Here is a 12,692-nt window from a genome sequence, read left to right on the forward strand (position 1 = left end):
TATACAGATTTCAGTAAAGCCTTTGACTCTGTTAACCACTCTCTTCTTTTATTCAAATTAGATTTGCTTGGCTTTCCATGTAATCTATTAACTTGGATTTCAAGCTATTTGAATGGGAGGACTCAGAGGGTTATATTTAAGAACGCTGTTTCAAAAACGATCCATGTGACATCTGGAGTACCTCAGGGTAGTCATTTGGGCCCTTTGCTGTTTACTTTGTTTATTAACGATCTTCCCTCTATTGTAACACATTCTCGTGTACTAATGTATGCTGATGATGTTAAGCTTTGTTTGACATATAATAATATAGAGTCTGGTTTTGGCTTACAATCAGACATTGATCATTTTCAAGTATGGTGTGAGTATAACCTCTTAAATTTGAACTGCCTAAAATGCAACGTAATGACCTTTTATAGGGTTACCCCAACCTTTATAAGTTATTCGCTTCAGAATTTGCCACTTGACCGTATATATTCAGTAAATGACTTAGGCGTTCTTCTGGACCCGAAGCTTAAATTTGACTGCCACATAATGTCGACAGTCAATAAAGCTATGAGTGTTCTTGGGTTTATAAAGCGTTGGTCAAAAGAATTTGATGACCCTTATATAACCAAATTATTATTTACCTCCCTTGTCCGTCCTATATTGGAATATTGTTCTTCGGTTTGGAGCCCACAATACCAAGTCCACATTGACCGTATAGAGTCGGTACAAAAAAAATTTCTCCTTTTTGCCCTTCGTAGTTTGAACTGGGATCAAAACGTAAGGCTACCTTCCTACCAGAGTAGATTATTATTGCTTAATCTGCCCACACTTGCAAATCGTAGAAAAATGCTGGGTACCATTTTTATGCATAATCTTATAAGAGGTGATATTGATTCTGTAGAACTTGTTAGCCGCCTAACTTTTAATGTTCCCGTTAGACTAACACGTAATCATCAACCTCTTAATTTACCTCGATGTACATCAAATTTTGGTCTGCACGAGCCCTTTCGCGTTCTATGTAATAACTATAACGTTTTTTATCATTTAATTTGCACATCAACTTCTATCCCGGTATTAAAAACTAACATTTTAACTCATTTGCTTCACTCCTAACTGCATGTTTTTTTTTTTTATTATTTGTCCCGGGTTTATTGGTTTTATGTATTCTTCCTCGCGAACTCGCATTTTTGCCCAAATTTACAAAAGGGCCCCGCGCGTAACAAGCACGTGCTTGGTGTCGTTGGGCCACTTGCTTGTACTTCTCGTAGTGCATCAACGTCCATCATATACAAAAAGAGAGTCATCTAAAGTTGGAGATTCAGTTATGTTAATTTTTTGTTAATTTTAAGCTATGACCTGTAGAACCATCAAAACTGAAAATAAATAAGCACTGAGTTATATCCGAAAGCGTTTCATAGACTTCCTCTTGCATGATTAGTATTCGGGAAGCGGTATGGTTCAAAAAGTTTTGTAAGGAGACTTGAGCTTCATTTTCGCTGCAAACTATTCCGTCAGGCCTACATTTTAATTTCTCCTCCACTATTTTCGAATATGGTGGGTAGATATCGCAGACCTGTTGCTTATTTATTTTTTTAATATTTTGATATTGCTGTTTAGTTAAACTATTTTCCGTAAAAAAAGATAAGGCTTTTTCAGAAGATATGGGACTGGAGTCAGTTTTGCTAATTTTCTTTTTTAACTGACCAACAGATTCGGTTGAATTCGCTTTTTTAGAACAAAATGCATGTCATTATCATTAGATTTTCTTGCCGAAATGGTGGCAGCGTGGAGTAAAAGAGAACTTGAATTGTTATTTTCTTCTGCAAGTTCAGATGCTAATTTTCTTTTGAACCTTACTGGCGTAAGGCATCCTCATAATTAATTTTTGGGCGACCTCGTTTATTTGATGACATATTTTGCACACAAACGCTTAAATTCATATTGCCGGCTAGCCACAAAGAGTGTTTTTTCTTAAATTGGTCCATTATACGGTAGCATTTTGGCAAATATTTTTAATATAACCAATGAAACATTTAATTTTGGTTGATATATGCTGATTTAAAGTTTCATCAAATTGCTCGCCGTAAAGTTATGTTTGTATGTAGTTTCTTAGGGCATCTTCCGAGCGGCTGTTTCTCTCCCAAACTTCGAGAAGTGCAGCGTGTGTTGCTGGACATTTTTTTGAAGAAACGTTTTCCGATATTAAGGATACATTTGGTAATAACTTTGCGTTTTTACCTTTTTTGCAACTTTGTGCCATTTATAGGTTATACACCACAGAACACAAACAAACTTATTAGTTTTAAGCTAAAACAAGAAAGGAAGTTAACTTCGGCCAGCCGAAGTTTATATACCCTTGCAGGTATGCCTACCTAAAATGTTGTTTTTACATTGTCAATAATCAAAAAGCCTACTTTTTGTAAAGTTTTTTCTATTATTTTGTTAATTATTCCTATGGCAGCCATAAGATATAGTGGTCCGATCCGGCTCGTTCCGACATATGTACTACCTGCAATAGAAAGAAGACTTTTGGGAAAGTTTCAACGCGATAGCTTTAAAACTGAGGGACTAGTTCGCATAGAAACGGACAGACGGACAGACGGACATGGCTAGATGGACTTGGCTAATGATGCTGATCAAGAATATATATACTTTATGTGGTCGGAAACGTCTCCTTCACTGCGTTGCAAACTTCTGACTGAAATCATAATACCCTCTGCAAGGGTATAAAGATACACATATAAAACAGTTCACAGTTGGAAAACAAGCCATAATAATCAAAACATGTAATCTAAGATACATTTATAAATACCTTTGCTACGATTTGCCATGATCAGAAATTATAATCCAATTTGTTGCTCCACAAAATGAGCAGTGAAAGTTTGTAAAGATTTTTCACTAATTTACGCACACAACAAAGTCAATCGAACAGCTGACTTTGTTCGTTTATCAACACCATAGTGTTGTTAGTAAAAAATCTTAGATAACGGCTCTTGGCTAGGGTATGTAAATTCAAAAAATATATTTTATTTTTAAAAATAATTTATAAAATAAGTTGATTTTATGCCAAAAAAATTGACTTTTTTCCCATAGTAGAATGGTAGGATTTGAAAAATGTTTTCTACATTTACGATAGGTATAAATATACAACAACAAAATTGCATTTATAATTCTCGGAAATCTTTAAATATGTGGGCGCAGGACACATTTTAAAATCGTTAGTGGGCGATTGTGGGCGTTAGAGGGGGCGTGGCGCTCGGCTGAAATAAACTTGCGCTGCGTAGGAGGCCCAAAAATATGTGTGGAAAATCTCAACGTTCTAGCTTTTGTAGTTTCCGAGATCTCAGCGTTTACATCGACTCGGTGTCTAACTGCAGGCCCGGCTTAGTAGGAGAACGAATGGCGAAATGGCAAAGCCGTGTTGACTGGGCCAAAACGGTCTGATTTAAACCAGATACTTGAGCTTCAATGGGGCGGAACGGCAGATTGACCAACTTGAAAAGACGCTCCGTAATGAACGTCGCTTCAGATCCCGAGTCGATCAGAGCGCGTGCTCGGAAATGGGTGCCGAGGTGGCAGATGTCAATCATTGCCGTGCCCAAGAGAACTGCCTTTGAGTCTGAGGCAAAACGTTTAAGTGTTCATCGGGATTGTCTGAGCCTCCCGCCGGAGGATCGGGTCTAGATCTCGAATTTCCAGGGAAACTTGCATTGTTGAAAAAAGGGTTGTCTCGATGCAAAAGCGTGTAATGTCTCCTTCGGCATACGAAACAGCTGTGTATACTGGAACAATCCTGGAGCTGATGGCCTCTCGCGAAGCAATTCAAGCCTAACTGCTTCTTTTTTATGGAGCTTTCCCGCGCCTCGATTGCCATCTGAATGAACCGAGGGCACAACCGCACTTTGGATTCAAAGGAGTGAAGCTTCTTCGTGACTTGGGAATTTTTGGAAGTTGACGGACCACCAAAACTCTGCTTCATATCCTCAATGGCTTCTAAGGTTATATACCTATCGCTAAGGAACGCGATCATCTCATCCCATGTAGGAATATCGGACTTTGATGTAAGGGATTGTTCCCACAAGGAAAGGGTCAACATGGGGAACTTACTGGCGCACAGCTATACCAGCAAGCAATCCCAATTTTCTGTTGATATTTTGGAATGGGCTAATGCTGTCAGGCACCCTTGGCAAGTTAAATAGGAGCTTGAGCTGGCTGTTCATTAAAAGTCTTTTGTTTTCGAAACGGTCTCGAAGCGCCTCCCAAGCGGAAGCGAAACTTAGGGGACTTAGCAACAATAGCCTTTGCCTCACCGCTCGTTTTCGCGTTGAGATGGAATAACTTTTCGACCGGCGACAACCGTGTGTTGTTGACGTAGACGGCAGTGAAAAGGTCCCTGAATGTTGGCCATTTGAGATAGTCTCCCTCGAATACTTCAGTATCGCATGGCGGCAACCGGCACCCTGACTGGATGTAAGTGGGCTGATTAGTGGCGCTCGTTGTCGCATGCTGCGAAGTGGCTTGGTCCATTAGCACGCTGAGCTGAACCGATAGCTCCTCGTACAGCGAATAGCAATATTCATATTTTCGGTGCAGAGTCGCTAGAATATCCTCCGCTCCTTCAGTCGTAATGTTGGAAATCGTATCTAGACACGCTTCGAATTCTTTCTCGGCTTTGTCCCAGAGTTAACGGACTTGTTCTTTACGGATTTTGCAGGTGTGAACGGACGGAGCTGCAGCTCCTGGAGTTTCTATGGTCGCTCTGAAATGGCTCATACGGTCGGACATCGTGATGACCCGCGCATGGGCTGCCATTGCGATGTCGTTGCTCATTGTACCCGTTACTCGTAGAGTAAAAGGGTATATTAGATTCGTGCAAAAGTATGTAACAGGTAGAAAAAAGCGTTTCCGACGCTATAAACTATATATATTCTTGATCAGGATCACTAGCCGAGTCGATCTAGCCATGTCCGTCTGTCCGTCTGTCCGTCTGTCTGTCTGTATGAACGCTGAGATCTCGGAAACTACAAAAGCTAGAAGGTTGAGATTTTCCACGCATATTCCTGGGCTTCCTACGCAGCGCAAGTTTATTTCAGCCGAGTGCCACGCCCCCTCTAACGCCCACAATCGCCCACTAACGATTTTAAAATGTGTCTGGCGCCTACACCTTTAAAGATTTCCGAGAAGTATAAATGCAATTTTGTTGTGCATATTTAAACCTATCGAAATGTAGAAGATATTTTTCAAATCGGACCATTCAGTAAAAAGTTATACGCAATCAAAATTTCTATATCTATCTCCCTCGCACTCTCTTAAGCTGAGTTACGATTATTAGTCGGGACACTAACCCGAGTACAGCGTTTGCACTCCCTTTAGATGAGTGACGGGTATTAGATAGTCGGGACACGAACCCGACTATAGCGTTCTCTCTTGTTTTTGCTTGAAAACGAGTTGCTAGCGACTTTACGGACTTGGTCTGGATTTGCGGCCTTACCTTAGGCGTGAGCGGACTTAGAGACAATCGTTTCTGATGGATCGTAGGAACAGACAACTTCTTGTCGCCTGCTTGGCTGGCTACTGAAGTTTCGCTCTTTGCCTTCGATATTGGTTTTGGGGCTACTGGGCTTGAGGTGCGCGCGCGTGGTGATGCGGATAGCGATCGCGTTTTATTTGTGGTCGGAACTGATAACTTTGTTTTGTCTCCTGGCATTCCAGAAATCGGATTAACTGGACAAACCCGGAAAAGTCTGTCCTAGAATGTGGTCACAATCGTTGCGAATCACCGTGATTGATTCGAAAAGAAAAGGAACGACGGAAGATACAGGTGCGGCCATAAAATTTCGAAAATCTTAACAGCTGAATGTTAACAATGTCAATGTATAGTGGAGCGACGCGACCAAAAATCGTATGGAATTAATTTGGTTTTATTTAAAAAAAAAAACCCAAAAAAGATTAATAAATCGCTGTGGCTTTTTTAGTTTCCCCGGTATAGATTGCAAGCGGTCCGCTTGTGTTTCCTATTAGCGTTGCAGCTCCGGTCCACTCGTGGAACATGTGGAAACGGAACACCAGTACAAATTTCAAAGCTTTCGGAACAACTATTTTTTATGTGCGAGGAAAATAACGCTGATTTGGAAAAAATATTCTGCAAGATATTTGCAGTTGGTTGTTGTGCTGTGAAAATGAGCGGGATATGGTACCCAATAGTTGGAAGGACTTACATTGGAAGGACTCTCTATACAGGGGTCCGGAAGGACTTTTGAAATGTGCGCTGAAAAGGACGCAATCCTCTAAGGAATTGAGGCGGACACTGGTGCTGCAGGTGTGGATGGAACGGAAGTCATTGTAGAAGTGTTGCTTGGATGCAACAGCGTGTGATGCCGACTTTGCCAAGTAAAACAAGTGTAAGCGCTTGTGCAATCCTGAAACTGGTGGTTGCTCGCAAAGCAATTGGAGCACAACTGTTTTTTTGGATATAGTCTGAACGATCATTCACCGTTAATTGTAGGCAGCGTGGACATATACGCACGGGATGGCTATTCTTTGAACATAGATCGCAAACATTGGGTATCGGAACTACCCTTGTAGTGAAGGACTCTATTTTTGGAAGTTCTGCCAATCAAGCTGTGGCTTTGGACGGAACTTGGAGTGAGCTAGCAGACCGGATTCTATCAAAGGCCTCTAGGGTTCGGTGGCGTTCAGTCAAAAAGAATCAAGCTCTCGACAAGTAGGAAGCTCGGCTTTATACTTAATTGAGTGCTCCCACATTGAGAGCGTGAGCTTTGGTAGCTTCGTTAAGCACATGTAGACGAGGATAGGGTCCCAATTCTCAATATTAAAGTCGGATAATTGTAAGGAAGTTAAGCAATTTTGAATAGTGCTTTGAATTTCCTTTAAGGCTGCTCCAGATTTCAGTTAGATTTGTCCAAGCTGAGCGGAAGCCATCATTGGTAAGTGGGGACTTTGAAACTATAGAATGAGCTTCGCCACTAGTTTTGGCATTTAAATGGTACAGCTTTTCAACAGGCGTGAGACTCGGATTGTCTATGTAGATCGACGTGAAAAGGTCCCGGAAAGTCGGCCAGCGAGGTAATCGCCTGAGAAAATCTCCGTATCGGTCGGAGGAAGCTGACAGCCAAACGAAATGTAGTCTTGGGGAGACGATGCTGGAGGTTGAGATGATTTGGGGGAGCCCTGTTGTATTTGCTCGAGGATCTGAGCGGCAAATCTTTCGTATATATTATACGTTTCGTTATACTTCGCTTTAAGAATGGATTTGGTATCTGCAGCGCTGTTACCTGCAGCCACAATGTACTCAGAGCATGTGTCATATGCGTCCTTTACTGTTTGCCATAAGGAGCTGACGTGCTCGCGACGGATTTCACAAGCTGATAACGTTGGTGTGGGTGCACCCGGAAAGTTTAATGTGACTTCAAAATGGCTAAGAGTGTCAGCTGTAGCAATAAATTGATTTAGAGCGGATTTAGCTAAGGATGCCATTTCGAACAGAGAATTTAAATTTATACGCAACAGAAATAATTGTGAGGATCAGGGTAAATATCTTGAAATTGGGGAATTTCTTGGAATTTAGGAACCAATTGAAAGTCCGTAAGGATATACGGTCACACTGGATTGTGTGAAGGAAATTGTGTGGAAATGTATTTTATGGAATTTAAATTTTAAGGAATAGTTGCGACCGGAAATATTTAAGTTGGGCGCAAAAATATAAATTAAATTATTTGATGGAGACCAGACTAGTAAGATATGGTCACACTGAAATTCGGGGAATCGTATATTAATTTTGGAACTTTATTAGTTAATTGGAATTTTTGTTTAAGTACATATATTTGAAAAAAAACGACTGTTCGGTTTTTTGGATACCCTTGAACCACGGTGCGGTTCGGAATATGTGTTAGTAAGATATGTCTGTACGTGTGTATGTACGTACGAACAGCTGGACAGGGTAAGGGCACCAATTGCGAGAGTTTTGGAGACGAATAACGGAATGGCGTTGAAAAGCAAAATAGGTTTGCGGGAATTTCTCAAAAATTGAAACAATTGAAAAATATATGCACACAGGAAACACAGTAAAAACACAAAAGCTGCCAATTTTGGCGGATCACTTTTATTTTGAAATATTCACTGTAGCTGGATTATATATTTTTTACACAAGGAAAAATGAAGTTTATAGACCACGAATATATATTTTAAAAAATAGGATATTTGTATAATTTTGTGTTATTAGGGTCTTAGAATTTATGTAGCAGTGCAGAGTAGCAGAAGTGGACTGTATTAGAAAATGTATGTAAAAATATATACACGCAGCTGGAACACAGTAAAAAGTGAAGAGTGCAGTTTTTGCAGAACAATTTGAAAGATCGGAAAGTTTTACTGCGGCTAAGTTTTATTTTTACACACACTTGGATTTTTTATGGTATATATTTATTTGTAATTGAAATAATTTAACACTGCGGACTGGAAAACTTGCACGGAATTTTTCGGATTGTCCGAAATTTTCGGCATAAAGGAATGGAAAAAATGCCGCGTACAAACAAAAGGAATTGAAATATATATTAAATGCCGTTGCGTCGGTTTAAATCGCTTTTCGATTTAGACAAGAAATCATACACCAAATTGAACGAAATGGGGTTCGCACCAATGGCTGTGTGACCAGCAAATACTATTAATAATTAAAACTTATCTGGAGCGGTTCAAGCCACCGTAGCTGCTGGTGAACGCTGGTACTTGTAGAACTTCTGGAAATATCCAGCTCGAAGGACCAAAATGTTGGGGCGGGGGTGGCTTGATTGTCGAAATATGTATTGAAAACACGGTGGAAAACTTCGGGTTATTACGCGACGTGCGTGTGTTTATTGGTACACTTGGAAATATGAGCTGCTTAAGCCTAACTTAGCTTATATGCTCCAAAGCGGAGCGGAGAGTTACGGGGTAGTTGGAGAGCGAAGGGCAGTGCGAGCGAGCGAGATATGGAAATTTGGAGAAAACTGCTGCTTGACACTGCCTCCCAACATTAAACGCCGTTTTGGCGTGAACATTCTACACCCCCCCCCCCCTTGCGAGGACCTCCGTAGCAAGAACCTCAGGATAGTAGGCTCAGGTACATATTGGAAGCGATGATCGGTGGTCCTTGTGTAGCGGCGTGTGGTGGCCCTTTCCACACTTGTGGCAGTGATGCCCACTGAGGCAAGAGTCTTTGGAATGATCGTGGGCCAAACAATTTTTGCAATATCGATGCAATATATTGTACTGCTTGGATGCGTTCCTCGCCACTTAGCGTCAGAAAGTGGTGGCATTTCCGTAGAGGATGGATCTTGAGGCAGACTCGGCATGGGTAGGATTTAATACCTCGGGAACGTCTGCGATCCAGGGCGGAATATGGTACCCAATAGTTTGAAGGACTTGCATTGGAAGGACTCTCTATACAGGGGTCCGGAAGGACTTTTGAAATGTGCGCTGAAAAGGACGCAATCCTCTGAGGAATTGAGGCGAACACTGGTGCTCCAGGTGTGGATGGAGCGGAAGTCATTGTAGAAGTGTTGCTTGGATGCAACAGCGTGTGATGCCGACTTTGGCAAGTAAAACAAGTGTGAGCGCTTGTGCAATCCTGGAACTGGTGGTGGCTCGCAAAGCAATTGGAGCACAACTGTTTTTTTGGGTTATAGTCTGAACGATCATTCACCGTTAATTGTAGGAAGCGTGGACATATACGCACGGGATGGCTATTCTTGGAACATAGATCGCAAACATTGGGTATCGGAACTACCCTTGTAATGAAGGACTTTATTTTTGGAAGTTCTGCCAATCGAGCTGTGGCTTTGGACGGAACTTGGAGGGAACTAGCAGACCGGATGCTATCAAGTTCGGTGGCGTTCAGTCAAAAAAGAATCAAGCCAAGTTGGAAGCTGGGCTTTATATTTAATGGAGTGCTCCCATAATGAGAGCGTGAGCTTTGGTAGCTTCGTTGAGCACATGTAGACGAGGATAGGGTCCCAATTCATAATATTTATGCCGGATAATTGTAAGGAAGTTAAGCAACCTTGAATAGTGCTTTGAATTTCCTTTAAGGCTGCTCCAGATTCTTGTGCTTTGGATTGCACATTGAAAAAAGTTTTAAGGTGGCTGTTCACTTGCAATCGCTTATTTTCGAAACGCTCCGTTAGATTTGTCCAAGCCGAGCGGAAGCCATTATTGGTAACTGGAGACTTGGAAACTATAGAATGAGCTTCGCCACTAGTTTTGGCATTTAAATGGTACAGCTTTTCAACAGGACTGAGACTCGGATTGTCTATGTAGATCGACGTGAAAAGGTCCCGGAAAGTCGGCCAGCGAAGACAATCGCCTGAGAAAATCTCCGTATCGATCGGAGGAAGCTGACAGCCAAACGAAATGTAGTCTTGGGGAGACGATGCTGGAGGTTGAGATGATTTGGGTGAGCCCTGTTGTATTTGCTCGAGGATCTGAATGGCTTTAAGAATATATTTTAGTGTCTGCAGCGCTGTTACCTGCAGCCACAATGACAATGACACATCAGAGCATGTGTCATATGCGTTGCGGGAGAATTGGGAAGGGCAGTGCGAGGGAGCGAGAAAACTGCCGCTCGACACTGCCTCCCAAAATTAAAAGCCCTTTTGGCGTGAACAAAGATGATGTTACTAATAATCATGTTCCTGACTCAAGGAAATATGAGAAAAAGCTCATATTTCATACCTGTTCAATAATTTAGAGTAACTTGGACTCCAAGGCGCGCCTTTACAGTAACGCTACTGATTAAATTTTGGGGTTGGATAAAATAAGAAGTTATATTGCTTACCTTAACAACGCTGTGAACAGCTTGTGAATATAACATGCTAACTTCAACAGGATCTTGTGAAAGTTCATGGGTTAATTTAAATAGTCTTTTCTTGAAAACAAATCGATTTTCTCCTGAAGAAGATCCATTTGCGAGACTTTTTAAGGTAGTACTCGAAGCTTGTTTTAGTTCCCATGCTGATATTATATCATACAAATAATCATAACTCTTTATGTGTTCTTCACCATCTGGACGAGACTGATAAATAGCCCATCCATCAGTTGTAGTTAAATTAAGCTTTTCAGCAAGTTTCTGGACAGCATCACCTGCTGTGTCAGTCGGGTGAACATCAATAGCTTTAGTTCGTGCATCCAAGAAAAAAAATCTGCATACAATTGTTCCAAGGCGACGCATAGCCTATAAAAATCAAATCAAATAGGTGTATAGGGTAAATATATAACGTATTCTTAAAAATTAAAATGGATTACCGAGAATCGTAAATGCGAACATAATCGATTTGTTAATAGAGATAACTTCTTAGTATCCCGCTGTCGATCAGAAATAACATTATTGTACCAAAAGATTAAAAAGCCTTATTAAGAAGAGAAATTTCTATAATTAAGTGCCTCGAATATTAAAAACAAGCGACTTTAATATAAATATGCCTTCTTGTATGTTTTTCACGCACCCCATTTCAAATAATTTAGATTTTGCATTTACATAAGGGATAAATAGTTAAAATCGGGATCGAAAATAACTGTAGTATTATTATTTTTAATCGAAAAAATCATACGCTTAGAATAACACTAAAAATTAAATTGGTCATGAAGTAACTGATATTTCAGACTTTGAAATTAAAAGTCAGAGAATAACAGCTATTTTCTAACCAAAAAAATAAAAGTCTCCGTAACTATATAGAAGAGTGGAATTTTTAAAAGTTTTTCGTTATTTTTTTAACCATTAAGGGATTGTGCGGGAATTTAAAATATCGCCAGCCCTGGTTCATCCGCGCGCCCTAACACCATGAAGATATTTTACTTATGTGAAAGTATTGATGAAGAATATCATGAAGATAATAATAAATTAATAAACAAATCTGCGTTTTAAATTTAAAATTATGTTATTTTACTAAAAATATACATATGAAATAAATGCCAATTTCTATTCCTTTATTGATTCTATGACACCTATAAGATATCATTGACCAATTAAAAGAAAAGGTAAGCATAGAGTTAAAATGATAAATAATGACTTAATGGATTTAAATGGACCAATATTGAAATAGAACCAAGATATTCCCCTTAGTAATAATATATGGCAGCTATGAGACATAGTTGACCGAATTGATTAATTTTTTTTTTCAAAAATCAAGTTAAAAAAAAAATTGTTCACTAAAGAAATTTGCCTATGATGTTTTTTTTTTACATATTTAATTGCCTTTAACAAAACCTCATCAAAAAATAATCGCTTTATGGCTCCGCTGACTTGGCTTTTTCGCCCCACTGTGTGACGTCACAAAATCTCATATGTTGAAATTCGGTTAAAATTTATACTTATGTTCTTAGGGTGGCAATTTGTATTTACCTACTTAGAACCCTATAAGAATTTTTTTTGTATTTGTTTTCCTAAAAAAACATTTTTTCTTATAAATTTCCTACAACAAAAAATCACTAACTAACAAAAATGGAGACACGCCCTATAACAATCGCATAATGCAAATTGCATTAAAAAATGCGTACGTTTCGAATACAACAATTAATTAATTAGTTGTTGTTATTCACGTCAAAACTTGGGAAACAGATTGCTTCCAAACAGACAACCAATATAGCTTTCACACACTTTAGAAGTTTAGCGACGAAGCTTTGACGTAAGTCACACCTGTAATGCTTAATGTAATGCT

At 39.8% G+C, this 12,692-nt stretch overlaps 1 protein-coding gene across 9 annotated transcripts in view; it reads right to left on the minus strand.

The window, feature by feature from the left end:
- Myo81F (Myosin 81F) overlaps positions 1-12,692 on the minus strand; it is a 1,428,838-nt gene that overhangs the window by 649,893 nt on the left and 766,253 nt on the right. For 8 of the 9 annotated variants that reach the window (XR_011419017.1, XM_070216714.1, XM_070216710.1 and 5 more), the window contains one exon: positions 10,814-11,209. Coding sequence is in view for 8 of the 9 variants with exons in the window: in XM_070216714.1 (XP_070072815.1) it covers positions 10,814-11,209 (396 nt within the window). In the remaining variant the exon portion in view is untranslated. Of the gene's footprint in view, positions 1-10,813; positions 11,210-12,692 lie in introns of those variants that run through there. The other variant, XM_070216716.1, reaches the window with a different exon arrangement.

The sequence above is a fragment of the Drosophila takahashii genome, chromosome 3R (assembly GCF_030179915.1).
Source record: "Drosophila takahashii strain IR98-3 E-12201 chromosome 3R, DtakHiC1v2, whole genome shotgun sequence".
Lineage (NCBI taxonomy): Eukaryota > Metazoa > Arthropoda > Insecta > Diptera > Drosophilidae > Drosophila > Drosophila takahashii.